The following is a 17451-nucleotide window of genomic DNA, read 5'->3' on the forward strand; positions in this document are numbered from 1 at the left end:
TCTTGAGGCCGAGGCAGGTGGATCACGAGGTCGAGACATCCTGGCTAACATGGTGAAATGTTCGCTCCTTACTAAAAATAAAATACAAATTAGCCGGTGAGAGTGATCTTCAGTAGTTCAGCTAATGGGATGGTGCTGGAGGGTCGGCGCTGAATGGGCGGAGCCCAGTGAGTTGAGCTGCCATTTCTGGGCACTCCAGCCTAGCTTAAAGAGCAGACTGTTCTCAAAAAGAAAAAAAGAAAGACATTTAGTCAGGGCTTGGATCTCAGGTACCTTATGGAAGAAATCAGGGGTCAGGCTTATCTGCTGCCACTTACTGCTTCAGCCAGGTATCCCTCAGCCACCAGGTGCACTGATCCAGAATCACCAGTTCTCTATGCTGCTGCTGATTATTATTATTATTATTATTATTATTATTTTTTTTTTTTTTTTTTGAGATGGGGTCTAATCTGTCAGCTTCAGGCCAAGTGCAGTGGCTAACTTACCACTGCAAGCTCCACCTCCTGGGTTCACGCCATTCTCCTGCCTCAGCCTCCCGAGTAGCTAGGACTACAGGCGCCTGCTACTATGCCCAGCTAATTTTTTTGTATTTTTAGTAGAGATGGGGTTTCACCGTGTTAGCCAGGATGGTCTCGATCTCCTGACTTCGTGATCCGCCCGCCTCAGCCTCCCGCAGTGGTGGGATTACAGGCACCCGGCCTATTATTGAGACAGGGTCTCACTCTGTCACCCAGGATGGAGTGCAGTGGGATGACCATGGCTCACTGCAGCCTTAATCTCCTGGGCTCAAGCGATCCTCCCACCTCAGCCTTTGGAGTAGTTGGGACGACAAACACTTACCATCACGCCTGGCTAATTTTTAAAATTATTATTCTCTAAAGAGAAGAGGTTGCACCATCCTGCCTAGGCTGGTCTCAAGCTCCTGAGCTCAAGAGATCCTCCTGCCTGGGCCTCCCAAAGTGCTGGGATTATTGGTGTGGGCCACCACGCCCTGCCTGAACTCTTATGTAAAAGATGATGCTTTTGTTGGTCACAGGGCCCAGCCTCCTGTGCTTTCTGCCTGGCAACCTCTTCCCCAGCTTCTCTCCATAACTAGATTCTCCCCACTTAACATTCCACTCCAATGTCATCCCTGCTGAAACCAGACCATCCCTGTCCACTGCATCCAAAGTGACAGCCTCAATTAGGCAGTTCTTCATGGTGCCTCTTCCTCTGGGCCACAAGAAGGCCCACTGATGCCCCCAATACACCGCCATCTCACCTGCATCCCAGCCTGGCCTGGTCAGCCTTATTTCCAAGACAGATACTCACAGTGGTATTTTCCTGGGGACAGTACTGAGCGAGGAGCTAGATGCAGGTGTTACCCCTCCCTGCCTACCCATTCCTATGGGGGCGCAGAAAGGCAGAGCCAGCCTGCTGTGGGCACAGCACCCATGGCAGTTTGACCTGAGCAGCCGGGGCTGGACCTGGCCCTGGCCCTGGGGACGTCCAGGAGGTAGGGAGGTTGGATGCCCGGAAGCCTTGGGCCAGCCCTTCCAGGAACACACGTGCACAGGGCTTTCTATGCTCTTTTTTGTTTTTTAATTTTTTACAAAACTGTGTGTCCCGACCAATCAGGACAGTGCAGGCCTCCCCCAGGCACTGAGGCCTGAAGGAGGAGGCCACCATGAATGAGCAGCTGCCAACCCCAGAAGAACTGTCTGCCCTTCTGCATAGGGGCCAGTGTGAGGAAGGGGTCCAGCTGGAGGCTCTGCCCTGTCCCCCAGGCTGCTGGGAGAGAAGGCCAGGCCCTGGGTCCCTGGTGCTCCTAGTGCCTGTAAGGAAAGGAGGGAGAACAGGGTCTGAGGGAGAAGGGAGGGCTGGGGCCAGGGCTGGGGCAGGCCAGAGGGCAGCCCACAACATCTCACCAACAATGTGTGACATTATCCAACCACTGTGACGCCAATGATGACTGCTAGGAGGACGACGGTGATGGACACACAGATGGCAATCAAGACTTTCTTCTGTGGGAGAGGAGGGGGTCAGGGAAGTCACACAGGGTGCCTGGGGCAGAGGCCGGGCCTGGGAGGCTCACCTTCCTCGCCTTCTTTTGGTTCTCCAGGGCTGTCTTGACGTGCTCCTGCCCACGTTCCACGTAGTCCGCTGAGCTCAGGATGTTCTTCTCAATCCGATTGATCATCTCCCCCTGCTCAGAGGATGGGGTGATTCAGGGAGGTAAGGATGCCTTTGCCCACCCCACCCCAGATGACTGAAGAGCATTCCTGGCAGGAAAAAAAAGATTGCACTAACAAAGACAAGGGCAAGACTCGATCTGACAAAAGTTCAGGTTCCTTGGAGATGACTTCCAGGTCCCTTCTATCATGTAGTCCCTTGTCCCCTGCTCGCTTATCCCATATGACCTCTATCTGCAGTGGTAGCTTGGAGCTAAGGACCTCAAATGGCTCATACCTTTCACAGATGGTGAACTGTGCCTTCACAAATCTGTCTGAATTTACCCATTCTTCCAGGCCTATCTACAGCTGCTGCAAAGCCCTCCCTATCCCTGCCTCCTCCTGGCACCACCAGCCTCAGGTCTCAGTACTCCTACTGAATGAGATCTCTTTCCTGTAAGTCTCAGCTGCAAAAGGGCATTGGTTGTAGCATGACTGAGGCCAGCTCCTCCAGGACAGGGCTGGAAGCTCAACTCAACTCACACAACCAGGGCCAGGGGAACACCGCCCCCACCCCAGCCTTGTACAGATGTTAGGAGGCAGCCCCTCTAAGGCAACTCTGACTGAACCTCTGAGAGGTATCAGGGTGGATGCTGTTAGTGGAGGGGGAGCCAGGGCTGGGGCCAGGCCTGGGCAGGCTCAAGTTTTGGAGAGAGGGCAGGGTGCTATGCAGAAGGGAGTGGATATCTGGGTAGCAGCAGAGGCAGGCGCCATTCTCGGGGTACAGCTAAGGATAAGAATAAGCACCAATTTGGGGGGATGGCCAAACCTGGAAGACACAAAAGCCTCAGGGAGAGAATCTAAGGGTGGCAGGAGGCTGGCAGTTTGGACTGAGCCTGGTATCACGTCTGGGGCTGCGCGGGGCACTCACCTGCATCTCCACTTCAGAAGCCAGAAAAGTGAAGATATCGTGCAGCTCACGAATACTGCGTTCAAGCTGCTGGATCTCACTGTGCCGGGCCGAGATCTCATTTAAGGCCTGTCGAGTCACCTGTGTGTCCTTCAGGATCTAGGGGGTGGACAGGAGTGGGGCAACTGTTCACAGGGAGACCGACAGCAGGTCAGAAGCTCCTGTTGAACTTCTGGGGAGCCCTCAGCCTGGAATCTGATGGGTGACTCCAGGTTAGCTAATTAATTCCCTTAGGGGCCTCAGGGTCCCCTCAATCAGAAAGGGACATAGCAAGCGGAGTGCAGTGGCTCACACCTATAGTCCCAGCTACTCGGGAGGCTGAGACAGGAGGATCACCTGAGCCCAGGAGGTCAAGAACGGGATAGGACTCAGAGGGGATGGGAGGCACAGCAGAGAGGAGCTGGCTGTGGCCACTCACATTGGACACAAACACCTCGCTCTGCCCACTATCCAGCATCTGCTCCAGCTCCTCGTCAGACACCATCCCAGCATTGGCTGTGAAGGAAAACGCCAGGCTCAGGGCTGGGTTGGGATTACCTGCCCCTGCAGGCCAGGCTGGGCACACACAACTCACTGATCTTCAGCTGCCTCCGGATCCGCTCCACGTTCTTCTCCCGGTATTCGGACTGCATTGAATTGCACTTGTTGATGAGCTCCACGAATTGCTGGGACAGGACCCCATGCTAAAGATGAAGAACATAGGCTGGGTGCCCCGGGAGGATCCCTGCCCAGTCTGGGCCTCGGCAATCCCATAGTAAAGTGAGCAAATAGCATGAGCTCTTATGCAGGGTCTGCCACCTTAACCACTTTGTGATGACCTTGACAGGCTCCCCCATTTCTCTTAGACAAAAAGCCAAAGCCCTTAGCAAGTCTATGTGGCCCTCCATGATCTTTTTTATTTTTATTTATTTATTATTTATTTTTTGAGACAGAGTTTTGTTCTTATTGCCCAGGCTGGAGTGCAGTGGCGCAATCTTGGTTCACCACAACCTTGGCCTCCTGGGTTCAAGCGATTCTCTTGCCTCAGCCTCCCGAGTAGCTGGGACTACAGATGAACATCACCATGCATGGTTAATTTTTGTATTTTTAGTAGAGATGGGGTTTCACCATGTTGGCCAGGATGGTCTCAATCTCTTGACCTCAGGTGATCCACCCACCTCGGCCTCCCAAAGTGCTGGGATTACAAGTGTGAGCCACTGCACCTGGCCTATTTTTATTTTTAATAGAGACAGGGTTGGCCCGCACGGTGGCTCATGCCTGTAATCTCAGCACTTTGGGAGGCTGAGGTAGGCAGATCACCTGAGGTCGGAGTTCAAGATGAGCCTGGCCAACATGGTGAAACCCCATCTCTACTAAAAATACAAAAATTAGCTGGGTGCAGTGGTGGGTGCCTGTAGTCCCAGCTACTTGGGAGGCTGAAGCAGGAGAATGGCTTGAACTCAGGAGGCGGAGGCTGCAGTGAGCAGAGATGGCACCACTGCACTCCAGCCTGGGTGACAGAGTGAGACCTTGTCTCAAAAAAAAAAAACAAAGAGAGAGATGGGGTCTCGTAATGTTGCCCAGGCTGGTCTCAAACGCCTGGGCTCAACCAATCCTCCCACCTCAGCCTCCAAAGTGCTGGGATTACAGGTGTGAGCCAAGGTGCATGGCCAGCCCTCTATGATCTCTCCTTCTCCTATGACCTCTCTGATCTTACTTCCTCTTACTGTTCCCTCCCTCGGCCCATCCACATTGGTCTCCTTACAGCCCTCCCTAGACAAAGCACACTCTCAGCTTAAACCTTTGCATTCACTTCTCATTCTACCTAGAATGCCCATTCCCCGCAAACACCTTTAAGTTTTTTTTTTTTTTTTTTGAGACGGAGTCTCGCGCTGTGTCACCCAGGCTGGAGTGCAGTGGCGCGATCTCGGTTCACTGCAAGCTCCGCCTCCCAGGTTCAGGCCATTCTCCTGCCTCAGCCTCCGAGTAGCTAGGACTACAGGCGCCCGCCACCACGCCCGGCTAGTTTTTTGTATTTTTAGTAGAGACGGGTTTCACCATGTTAGCCAGGATGGTCTCGATCTCCTGACCTCGTGATCCGCCCGCCTCGGCCTCCCAAAGTGCTGGGATTACAGGCTTGAGCCACCGCGCCCAGCCACCTTTAAGTCTTTTGTTCAGATGTTACCTTCTGAATGAAGCTTCCTCCACTTGCTTTCAACTGCAACTCTACCCTCCTCCAGCATGCTCAGTCCCTCTTCCCCTGCTCTTTTTTCCTTAATGCTTATTATGTTCTAAATAATTCACTTATTTATTATGGTGATTGTCTACACCAGAAGGGAAGTTCCATGAGGATAGGGATCATTGATTCACTGCTGTATCCTAAACAGTTCCCAAAAGGTCTGGCACACAGTAGGCACCCAATATGTAACTGCTGAATGCTTGCTGAATGCCAACCTTGCTGCCTACACCACAATTCCTATGCCTAGAGATGAACATGCTGCCTGGGCAAAACAGGTGCAAAAGGGCCACATGGGCCCTTGACCACTCATGCCAATCACCACCACAGGCTTCCCCAGAAACACTGGCTCTGGGGCATCTGCTCTGCCTTGCCCCTTCTCCTGAGGCCTTAAATATGCTCATTCCTTGGAGTTCCTTTTCCAGAGATACATCTGCTCTCCTGGTTCCAGCTGCACCCTTCCAAGATGCCCAAGCTGTTTCATCTTCAATCTGGGGTCCTTGCTGAGCCCTGGGCTCAACTACTCCAACCCTGACCTCTTGCCTGGTATCCTCCTCACTGGGGACACAGAGAGGGCCAGTCAGATCACTGCAAATCTCCTTACTAAGATATCACCCCAGGGGCCGTGCACGGTGGCTCATGCCTGTAATCATAGCACTTTGGGAGGCCAAAGCAGGTGGATCACTTGAGGTCAGGAGTTCAAGACCAGCCTGGCCAACATGGTGAAACCTCATTTCTACCAAAAAATATAAAAAACTAGCCAGGTGTGGTGGTGTACGCCTGTAATCCCAGCTACTTGTGAGGCTGAGGGAGGATTATCGCTTGAAGGAGGTGAAGGTTGCAGTGAGCCAAGACTGTGCCACTGTACTCCAGCCTGGGCGACAGAGAGAGACTCCATCTCAAAAAAATAATAATAATTTAAAAAAAAAGATATTACACCAGGGGAGTTCCTCTTCAGTGTCGTCCCAGGGAAGTTCCACTTCCTGACTTCTTGAATTCCACCTGTGGGACTAAGGATGTCCCTGTCACATAGATAGCAAACCTGCCAGTCAATTTGTGACTTCTCACTCTCCTTCCCTGGGCAGCACCATTAGCCACCAGATCCCATGTGAGTAATGTCTTTATCCCCTATTGAACCCTAACTCCTCATGTTGACTCCTAGAAAACACGTGTCCCAGCTGGGTGCAGTGGCTCACGCCTGTAATTCCAGCACTTTGGGAGGCCAAGGCAGGAGGGTCACCTGAGGTCAGGAGTTCGAGACCAGCCTGGCCAACATGGTGAAACCCCGTCTCTACTAAAAATACAAAAATTAACTCAGCATGGTGGTGTCCGCCTGTAATCCCAGCTATTCAGGAGGCTGAGGCAAAAAGAAAAGAAAACGTGTCCCACAGTCAAGCCTAGGTCTTGTCTGGGGTCAATAAGTAACTTCTTATTGAATGGAAGAAAATAAAGCAGGGTGTTATAACCGGACTGAGTGAGCATCAGGAGACCTGGTTTCCTGACCTTGAGCAAGTTCCTTCTCTCTCTGAGCTCAGGTTTCCCACTTGGAAAAATCATCCAATTGGACTCCATGACATCTGCAGGCCCTTCCTTCATACATCTGTCATCTAATACTTCATGAAACATTTGCTGAAATGTCATTTCTGAGAAAAAAAACCCACCTGGGTTTTTCTCATTCTTGTGTTGACGGAGTTATAGTTCTCATCAGCTTCCTCCTTCTGGGGCTCTATGGCTGTGGGAAGACACAGGGGTATTGGGGGTACTTGTTTCCATAGGATTTTTAGGGAAATATAATTTATCATAAAATGACTAAGGCTGAGCCTCCAAGAGGAGAAAGTAAGTTTATTTTTCTTTGCATTACATCACTTGAGTTCCCATAGGAATGCAGAGGCCACCTAACAAAAGCCCATCTCCCTGCCCAAAGAATGCCCAGTGGGCAGTGATAACTGTGTAAGTAAATGGTTTCATTGTAAATAAAAGAACCTGAGAGACTGCCTTGTGCTGTGGAGAGTACAATGGCCTGGAGGCCAGGAGACAGAGATGCTAGAACCAGGCCTGCTGTGTGACCTGGATATATCACTGGCTTCTCTGGGCCACACACTCCCCAGATATACCAACAACAGGGCAGGATCAGAGGGAAGGATCTGCCTGAGGTCCCAGTAGCTCACCCTTCAGCTGCAGGCGGATCTCCCTCCCCAGCTGTTTGATCTCGTCGCGCAGGTTCTGCAGCTCCTGCTTCATGCCTGAATAAGAGAAGGCCACGACTCCCAAACAGCAGCCCCCACCTCAACAAACCACCCTGGCCACCACCTGCGTGGAACTACAACCCCCACAATCCCTGGGGCGGAGCATGCGCTATGCAGCCGGGGTGTCACTCACTCTCCTCAGGAAGGGGCGTGGCCAGGATGGTGACCTGCTGTTTCTCCAACTCCTGGACTTTATTCCCCAGCTTGACAATAGTCTGCCGAATTGTCCGGACCTGGGGAGGGTGACCGAGAGGGCTGAAAGAGATATGGGGTACTCCAGACCACGCTGCTCCTCGGGTCCTCCTACCCCCTCGCGAATCCAGGCCAAGACTCCATCCCCTTACCTTCTGGAAGAACTCCTCGTCCGGGCTCCCCAGCCGTGCCGTGCCCGGGTGCACCACCAGCGCGACTCGCTCCTTGTCCTCTTCGTCCGAGCTGTCATCCCCCTGCCAGGCCCGGAGTCATTGGCACCACTGTTTCGCTGCGGCTGTCACCCCGCAGGACCCACAGGCTTCCGGGACTTTCCTTCCTGGCCATCAGCCACCCCTCCCTACCCCGAAGACCAGGAGTCCTGCGTTCCAGTTCGTCCGCCCGCCCCCATCCCCGCTGCCCTGGCGTCTCACCTGCCTCAGCTCGTGGGTCCTGTCCCGCATGGCGGCCTGAGCTCTCCCTCCCCGGCGTCAGACCGGGAGGCCCGCAAACTTGGAATACCCGTACCCCACTCACACTCTGACACTCCCCTCCCTCCCCCTGCGGACCCCAACACCCCCACGAGCCACCAGAGCCTCCGTCCCTTGCACCGCCCACAGTCAATGGGAAGGCGCCGACCCCGGGGACCCTCTAAGGTTCCACAGGTTGGAATTCCCTTTTCTTCACCCCTCCAGCTCCCGCAGCCTCAGCCCCGCCCCTCCGTGATAAATTCGGGGCATGCGCATATGGTCGCGTCTCTTCCTCGCCCGAGGCGGGGAAGGTGGAGTCGGAAGTTGTTGCGCCCCGAGCGGAAGCGGAGCTGCCTGGACGCGAGAACTGGCTACCGTCACCGGAACCGTTGCATCTTCCAACGGAAATCTGGTTGCCAAAAGGGGTAGGAATACGTCATTTGTACGTAATCTGAGGCACCCGCATCTCACATCACCCCATGGTGCCCCCACCGCGTCACGTGACCAACCCGGTCCCAAACTCGTGGACCGCAGAATGTGACGCTGTGACTGTCACGTGTCCCGGCTCTGTCAGCGCCGTCTCTGGGAAGCTGTTTTCATCACGACGTCCCCGGCACTCCGACCACCGAACGACGCCCACACGGCCCCCGCGAGGTGGGGAGGGGCGCGCCCACCACCCCCAGAGGCCTTTCGAGGCAGTGGGTGGTAGGACCCTTGCTGACTTCGCCTTTATTGCTTTCGGGTCCAGGGGCGTGGGCGGACTGACGACTTAGCATTTGGGGCTGTCAGCATCATGGGACCTTGAAAATCGGGAAATAATAGGATCCGAGTCGTCAGCGTCAGAAAATTGCAGGGTTGTGTGGGCAGGGAATCTTGGGGTGGGAAGTGACCTCAGCCAAGGCAGAAACCTCTTCTTCCGCATCCTCCTGGCGCAGCCTCTGACAGGTGGGCAGCCAGCCGGCGCCCTCCTTGAACACTACAGCCCGGCTGCACTCACCACCTTGTGGGCTGTCAGACCATGTCAGGGCAGCTCAGGCTAAGAAAAGTGTCTCTAGTGAGCACGCTGCCTTCCCTGCCACTCACACCCCCCAGACCCTGCCTTGCATCTGAGGCAGGTAATGACTTTGTTCTTAACTGAATCTGGGGAGTTCCTAGCTCAGTACCAAGCACATTACAGGCCCTCTATAAATACTTGTGGACAGAATCTTAGCCTTTCATGTATCTGAGGATGAAGACCCTGGTTCCTTGGTCTTCTTTAGGCTTCAGTCTTTCTGACTGTGACACTTCTCTAATCCTGGCTATCGAGATATTCACTCATTTTTTATTTTTAAAAATTTTTACAAGATGGGGCCTCACTATGTTGTCCAAGCTGGTCTCTAACTCCTGGGCTCAAGCAATCCTCCTGCCTCAGCCTCCCAAACTGCTGGGATTACAGGCATGCACCACCATGCACAGAACATTCATTTAATGGATATTTTTGGGCACATACTATGGACCAAACACTGTTCTAGGGCTGGAGATACATCAAGGACTAATAGATAAAAATTCCTGCACTCGTGGAACTTAAATTCTCTAGAAGGAGTCCCCAAGGTCATTTAGTAAGTCTCAGCATAGCTGGGAATGAATAATGGGTCTCCTGGACCCCAGGGCTCTGTCCAGGAAGCTTCTGTGAAGGTACAAGCAAGGAAAGGAATGGACCCTTTCTGCTATGCCCTGGTCAGGAAACCTAGATTCCTGGGACTGGGTTGCTATGGACTTCTGGAAGTTGCTTCCTGTCTCTTAAGTGTCGATCTCCCTCTGCACAGTGGGTAACTTGGGGGGATGGGGAGATCTTCTTTATGGGTATGGGCTGCTCTAAACTTCAGTGATGATGAGGTTGGAAACTGTCAAGTGCTGTTTGATTCTATGTGAGGATTTTTGGCTCTTCTCTTCCTGTTAAAACCCAGCTCTAGCAGGGTGTGGTGGCCTATGCCTGCAATCCCAGCACTTTGGGAGGCAGAGGCAGGCAGATCACCTGAGGCCAGGAGTTGGAGACCAGCCTGGCCAACATGGCGAAACCCCATCTCTACAAACGTACAAAAATTAGCCAGGCATGATGGCAGGTGCCTGTAATCTCAGCTACTCAGGAGGCTCAGACAGGAGGATTGCTTGAACCCGGGAGGCGGAGGTTGCAGTGAGCTGAGATCACGCCATTGCACTCCAGCCTAGGCGACAGAGTAAGACTCCATCTCAAAAAAACAAAACACAAAACCCAGCTAGTAGGAGAGTGGTTCCCTGATCAACCCACAGAGGGAATGCAGGGTTTTTCAGGAAGCCTCCCCTGGAGACGGTGAGGAAAGATTCCCTGCTCCCGGGTCTTCCATGTCAGCCTCTGCCTCTTCAGTCTCTGCTGCTTGCCTCCCGCATCTTTTGTCCCCTACCACCCGACCCCCTTCCCCCTCCTACTCTGTGTCTCTGAGTGGCACATGGTGGAAGGGCTCTTGGACCCCTGACTCATAGTCCTGCATGGGATCTTAAATAATGCATTACTCCTTTCTGGGACTCAATTTCCCCATTTGACGGCTTGGTCCTATAATTTCTGCCTTGCCTAAGGTAGGACTTGGACAGTATCTAGTGAGGTTAAGAAGGATGTAGAAGGGGCTGGAAAACTGTCGAGGGTGCCCTCCCCTCTGGGCTTTTTTTCTTTTTTCTTTTTTCTTTTTTCTTTTTTTTTTTTTTTGAGGTTGAGTCTGGTCCTGTCACCCAGGCTGGAGTGCAATGGTGTGCTGTCAGATTCAGTCAATCCTCCTGCCTCAGCCTCCCAAGTAGCTGGTACTATAGGCATGCACCAGCATGCCTGGCTAATTTTTGTATATTTTTTTGGTAGAGACTGGGTTTCGCCGTGTTGCCCAGGCTGGTCTCAAACCCCTGGGCTCAGTCAATCCACCCACCTTGGCCTCCCAAAGTGCTGGGATTACAAGTGTGAGCCACCGTGCCCAGCCTCTCTGAGCTTTTAGTACTGTGGGTTCCAGCATCTTCTGGGCCCCCGGTCCCATCTGCCTCTTTGTTTCTCAGCATCTTGATGGCATGCCGTCTTGATCCACTAAACTTCTCAGGATTATAATATTCATTATTTCATTTGTGGTCTCTGGGTGAAATTGCAGGGTTTTGGAATGGTGACTTAAGGTCACAGGAAGCTGGACTCCAAGCCTTGTGGTGGTATGTGGAGAGGAAAGAGGCCATTTAGAGAGATTGGCGCTGGGGATGGAGCTCTCCAGAGCTGAGCCCTTTGTTCCTCTCAGGCCCTCTGAGCAGCCTTGAAGTGGATATTAACTATCTTAGGCTGGGTGCAGTGGCTCATGCCTGTGATCTTAGCACTTTAGGAGGCCAAGGTGGGTAGATCACTTGAGGCCAGGAGTTCGAGACCAGCCTGGGCAACATAGCATCGGTCTCTACAAAAAAATCTTCTTTTAATTACCCAGGTGCACTGGCGCTCTCCTGTAGTCCCAGCTACTCAGGAGGCTGAGGCAGGAGGATCACTTAAGTCCATGAGGTCAAGGGTACAGTCAGCAGTGATCTTGCCACTGCATTCCAGCCTGGGTGACAGAGTGAGATCCTGTATCAAAAAAAAAAAAAAAAGTAGGGTGGGTGCAGTGGCTTACACCTGTAATCCCAGCACTTTGGAGGCCAAGGCAGGAGAATCCTTTGAGCCCAGGAGTTGAGACCAGCCTGGGCAACATGCCAAGACCTCATCTCGGTTTTTTTTTTTGTTGTCGTTGTTGTTGTTTGTTTTGAGACATAGTCTCGCTCTGTCTCCCAGGCTGGACTGCAGTGGCACGATCTCAGCTCACTGCAGCCTCTGCCTCCTGAGTTCAAACAATTCTTACTCAGCCTTCCGAGTAGCTGGGATTACAGGTACACACCACCACACCTGGCTAATTTTTGTATTTTTAGCAAGATGGGGTTTCACCATATTGGCCAGGCTGGTCTTGAACTCCTGACCTCGTGATCCTCCCACCTCGTGATCTGCCTGCCTCAGCCTCCCGAAGTGCTGGGATTACAGGCATGAGCCACTGTGCCCGGCCTAAGACCTCGTCTCTAATTAGATTTTTTTTAATTAAAAATAAATAAATAGAAATAAAAATAAAGTTTAAAAACGTATATTGGGCTGGGTGCTGTGGCTCACGCCTGTAATCCCAGCACTTTGGGAGGCCAAGGCGGGTGAATCACAAGGTCAGGAAATCGAGACCATCCTGGTTAACACAGTGAAACCCCGTCTCTACTAAAAATACAAAAATTAGCCAGGCGTGGTGCCGGGCACCTGTAGTCCCAGCTACTCGGGAGGCTGAGGCAGGAGAATGGCATGAACCCGGGAGGCAGAGCTTGCAGTGAGCGCAGATTGTGCCACTGCACTCCAGCCTGGGCAACAGAGCGAGACTCCGTCTCAAAAAAAAAAAAAAAAAAAAAAAAAAAAAAATATATATATATATATATATATGGTCTTGCGTGTGTGTGTGGTGAGCGTGTATATTTGCTCCAGACTGTGCAGCTGTTGGGTGGAGGGGGGGTGTGTTTTTTTAACATCCACACTGTGATCCAAGGAAAATACCAGCTGGGGTGGCTTCCCGTGTTCCACCCACCCTTGGGGGCTTGCTGCCACCTATTGCTTTGGACTGTCTTGGAGGAGGAGTGGGTGGACTGCCTGCCCCACTAAGCCTTCTCCCGCCCCTGTCACAGGGCCTCTCCCACACCTGCTAGGTTGGAGACGACTGCTGGAGAGGTTATTGATCCTATCTGGCTCTACCTGGTCCTGAGGCTTGGCAATTTGTCTTGTCCCCTCTACCTGTGGGTCCAGACCTACCTACATGGGAGCCAGATGACCTGGGTTGGAATCCCAGCCCATTCACCCACTGTAATAACTCTAGGAGGCAAGTTATGTAACCTTTCTTTACGACTCAGTTCTCATTTTTTTTTGGTGGTTGTTTTTTTTTTTGTTTTTTTTTTTGTTTTTTTTTTTTGTTTGTTTTTTTGAGATGGAGTCTGGCTCTGTCGCCCAGGCTGGAGTGCAGTGGCCTGATCTCAGCTCACTGCAAGCTCCGCCTCCCGGGTTTAAGCCATTCTCCTGCCTCAGCCTCCCGAGTAGCTGGGACTACAGGCGCCCGCCACCTCGCCCGGCTAGTTTTTTTGTATTTTTTAGTAGAGACGGGGTTTCACCGTGTTCGCCAGGATGGTCTCGATCTCCTGACCTCGTGATCCGCCCGTCTTGGCCTCCCAAAGTGCTGGGATTACAGGCTTGAGCCACCGCGCCCGGCCTGTTGTTGTTTTTTGAGACAGAGTCTCTCCAGGTCACCCAGGCCGGAGTGCAGTGGTGTGATTTTGGCTCACTGCAACCTCCACCTCCCGGGTTCAGGTGATTCTCCTGCCTCAGCTTCCCGAGTAGTTGGGATTACAGGTGCCCACCACCAAGCTGGGTAATTTTGTATTTTTAGTAGAGGTGGGGTTTCTCTATGTTGGTCAGGCTGGTCTCGAACACCTGACCTCAGGTGATCCACCCGCCTTGGCCTCCCAGAATGCTGGGATTATAGGCGTGAGCCACCGTGCCCGGCCCTCACTGAGGCTGGCAGATCACCTGAGGTCCAGGGTTCAAGACCAGCCTTGAACCCCCGTCTCTACTAAAAATACAAAATTAGCTGGGCGTGGTGGCACATGACTGTAATCCCACCTACTTGAGAGGCTGAGGCAGGAGAATCACCTGAACCCAGGAGGCAGAAGTTGCAGTGAGCCAAGACTGCACCATTGCACGCTGGGGGCAACAAGAGCGAAACTCTGTCTCAAAGAAAACGAAACAGAAAAATCCGAATAATAATAGTACCATACTCATAGGATTGCTGTCAAGATGAAGTGATATTTGTAAAGCAAACAGAACAGCGCCTGGTGTGGAATGTCAGTGCTTCCTGCTGTTGTATGACGGCGATGATTGTTACTCGGAATCTTTCAGCAGCTCCAGTGTCTCTGCTAGAGGGTCCATGTTGCTGCCTATCTGGGGACTTCCTTCCCCTCTCCATCTCCTGGGTCCCATTGTGCACCAGGGCCGAGACTATCACCCTTGCCAGCTCATGCCCCTCTCTTGTGTCTCCACTTGGAGCTGACATACCATATATTTTGCTAATTTATTTACATATTGGGCTGGGCGTGGTTGCTCACACCTGTAATCTCAGCACTTTGGGAGGCCAAGGCAGGAGGATGCTTGAGCTCAGGAGTTTGAGACCAATCTGGACAACATAGTGAGACCCCATCTCTACAAAATAAAAAATAAGGCTGGGCAAGGTGGCTCACGCCTGTAATCCCAGCACTTTGGGAGGCTGAGGTGGGCAGATCACCTGAGGTTAGGAGTTTGAGATGAGCCTGGCCAACATGGCGAAACCCTGTCTCTACTAAAAATACAAAAATTAGCTGGGTGTGGTGGTGCACGCCTATAATCCCAGCTACTGGGGAGGCTGAGGCAAGAGAATTGCTTCAACCTGGAAGGCAGAGGTTGTCGTGAGCCAAGATCATGCCACTGCACTACAGCCTGGGAGACAGAATGAGACTCTGTCTCAAAAAATAAGTAAATAAATAAAATAAAATAAAATATTAGCTGGGTGTGGTGGCGTGCACCTGTAGTTCCAGTTACTTGGGAGGCTGGGACAGGAGGATTGCTTGAGGCCAGTAGTTAAAGGCTGCAGTGAGCTATTGTGCCAGTGCACTCCATCCTGGGTGACAGAGTGGGACCCTGTCTCAGAATTTTTTTTTTTTTTTTCCGAGATGGAGTCTTGCTCTGTTGCCCAGGCTGGAGTGCAGTGGCCGGATCTCAGCTCACTGCAAGCTCCGCCTCCGGGGTTTACATCATTCTCCTGCCTCAGCCTCCCGAGTAGCTGGGACTACAGGCGCCTTCCACCTCGCCCAGCTAGTTTTTTGTATTTTTTAGTAGAGATGGGATTTCACTGTGTTAGCCAGGATGGTCTCGATCTCTTGACCTCATGATCCGCCCATCTTGGCCTCCCAAAGTGCTAGGATTACAGGCTTGAGCCATCGCGCCAGGCCAAAAAAATTTTATTAATAGAAAATAAAGGCCAGGCATGGTGGCTTACCTCTGTAATCCAAGCATTTTGGGAGGCCGAGGTGGGCAGATCACCTGACATCAGGAGTTCGAGACCAGCCTGGCCAACATGGCGAAACCCCGTCTATACTAAAAATAAAAATATTGGCTAGGCATGGTGGCTCACACCTATGATTTTAGCACTTTGGGAGGCCAAGGTGAGTGGATTGCCTGAGCTCAGGAGTTTGAGACTAGCCTGGGCAACACGGTGAATCCCCGTCTCTACTAAAATATAAAAAAATTAGCCAGATGTGGTAGCGTGCACCTGTAATCCCAGCTACTCTGGAGGCTGAGGCAGGAGAATCGCTTGAACCCGTGAGGCAGAGGTTGCAGTGAGCCGAAATCATGCCATTGCTCTCCAGCCTGGGCAACAGAATGAGACTCCATCTCAAAAAAAAAAAAAAAAAGTATTGTTTGTTATCACCACTCCCCTGTCAACTAGAATGTAAGCTCCATAGGACAAGGGTTTTCACCTGCCTTACCCCCTGCTGCGCCCCCAGCACCTACAACAGAGCCTGGTACACAGTAGCTACTTGACAAATATTTACAAATGAATGAAATTATTTCTTATTCAATATTTGTAAAGCACTTTATAAATATTAACTCATTTAATCTCATAACAGTTTTATGAGAGAGGTACTATTACTGTCCTCATTTTATAGAGGAAGGAGTGGAGGCACAGAGAAGTTGAGGAACTTGCCTGAGGTTACACAGCCAGTAAAGGATACAGCCGGGATTTTAACCCAGATGCTGGAGCTCCGCAGTTGGTATCCTTCTGTTGTTATTGATATTGAGACAGGGTCTTGCTCTGTCGCCCAGGCTGGAGTTCAGTGGTGCAAAATTATGCCTCACTGAAGCCTTGAATTCCTGGGCTCAAGGGATCCTTTCACCTCGGCTGGGACCATAGATGAGTGCCACTATGTCTGGCTAATTGTTTTATTTTTTTGTACAAATGGGGTCTCATTATGTTGTCCAGGCTGGTTTCAAACTCCTGGCCTCAAGCAGTCCTCCCACCTGGGATTCCCAAAGTACTGGGATTACAGGCTTGAGCCACCACTCCCGGCCCACACAGTTTGTACTCCTAACCACTGCACTGTGGTCTTAGGGAAATACCAACTCGGGTGGCTCCCTGTGTTCCACCCAACCTTGGGGACTTGGTGCCACCTATTGATATCCTGCTTCAGACTGTCTGGGGGAAGAGGGGCAGACTTGTACCCACTGAGCCTCCCCCTGCCCCAGTCTCAGGTCTCTCCCACACCACTGGGTTGGGGCTGACTGCTGCGAGGTTATTGGTCCTCCCCCTTCTCCCTATGAGCTGTGTCCCAAGCAGCCAAAGATATCCACACATGACTCAAGTAAGGGCTGCAGTTCACCCTGCAGACATCTCTGAGGCTGTTTCTGTGGCAAGCCCTAAGGGCCACGGAGACGATGTGCCCCCATAGCTCGCTCCCCATGGGCATGTTTTGGGCTTAAACTTGACCACTCCCTAGAGTTTCATCTGAGACCCTCTCATCCTCAAACTATTTACATACTCTTGTGGCTTTGAATAACCATATGCTAGCCTCCAAGTCCCTATCTCCAGCCCCAAATTTCTCCTAACTCTAGACCCTTGAATCTACCTGCCTCCTGGAGGTCCCACAGACATTTTAAGCTGAAAGTGTCCCAGACAGGAAGCACTGCCTCCTGCTGAGAACCTCCTGAGCCAGCCATTCTTCCTCCTGTTTCCCATCCACGTGGATGACACTGTCATAATTTTACAGTTGGGTCACACATGTCATAATTTTGGCCCTGAACTTTTTTTTTTTTTTGAGACGGAGTCTCGCTCTGTCACCCAGGCTGGAGTGCAGTGGCGTAATCTCAGCTCACTGTAAGCTCCACCTTCCGGGTTCATGCCATTCTCCTGCCTCAGCCTCCCAGGTAGCTGGGACTACAGGCGCCCGCCACCACACCCGGCTAATTCTTTGTATTTTTAGTAGAGACGGGGTTTCATTGTGTTAGCCAGGATGGTCTCAATCTCCTGACCTCATGATCTGCCCGCCTTGGCCTCCCAAAGTGCTGGGATTACAAGTGTGAGCCACCGCGCCCGGCCCAAGA

The 17451-nt window shown here is 52.0% G+C and overlaps 1 protein-coding gene across 2 annotated transcripts; it reads right to left on the bottom strand.

The window, feature by feature from the left end:
- Positions 1–1558: 1558 nt before the first annotated feature.
- On the bottom strand, positions 1559–9268 carry STX4 (syntaxin 4). Of its 2 annotated transcripts, none has more exons than XM_003916785.5 (11): positions 8205–9268; positions 7926–8027; positions 7715–7814; positions 7504–7578; positions 6997–7067; positions 3695–3803; positions 3539–3615; positions 3082–3219; positions 2075–2185; positions 1908–2003; positions 1559–1814 (listed from the first exon to the last, which is right to left on the bottom strand). In XM_003916785.5, exons 1-10 carry the CDS (start codon positions 8232–8234, stop codon positions 1923–1925), a joined length of 894 nt encoding a protein of 297 aa, XP_003916834.1. In that variant the 5' UTR covers positions 8235–9268; the 3' UTR covers positions 1559–1814; positions 1908–1922. The 2 variants fall into 2 exon arrangements, with proteins under 2 accessions (XP_003916834.1, XP_009194562.1); XM_009196298.4 differs by having other exon boundaries at positions 7715–7836.
- Positions 9269–17451: the final 8183 nt, after the last annotated feature.

Source organism: Papio anubis, chromosome 18, assembly GCF_008728515.1.
Source record: "Papio anubis isolate 15944 chromosome 18, Panubis1.0, whole genome shotgun sequence".
NCBI classification, from domain to species: domain Eukaryota; kingdom Metazoa; phylum Chordata; class Mammalia; order Primates; family Cercopithecidae; genus Papio; species Papio anubis.

What these genes read in the sequence shown, in the direction of transcription:
- STX4 (XM_003916785.5), bottom strand. Translation starts at nt 8,234, where the DNA reads ATGCGGGACAGGACCCACGAGCTGAGGCAG. An exon ending in ACGAGGAGTTCTTCCAGAAG is followed by an intron (nt 7,815 to 7,925) that starts GTAAGGGGATGG and finishes CACCCTCCCCAG; the next exon opens with GTCCGGACAATTCGGCAGAC. An exon ending in GATCCGCCTGCAGCTGAAGG is followed by an intron (nt 7,068 to 7,503) that starts GTGAGCTACTGG and finishes GTCTTCCCACAG; the next exon opens with CCATAGAGCCCCAGAAGGAG.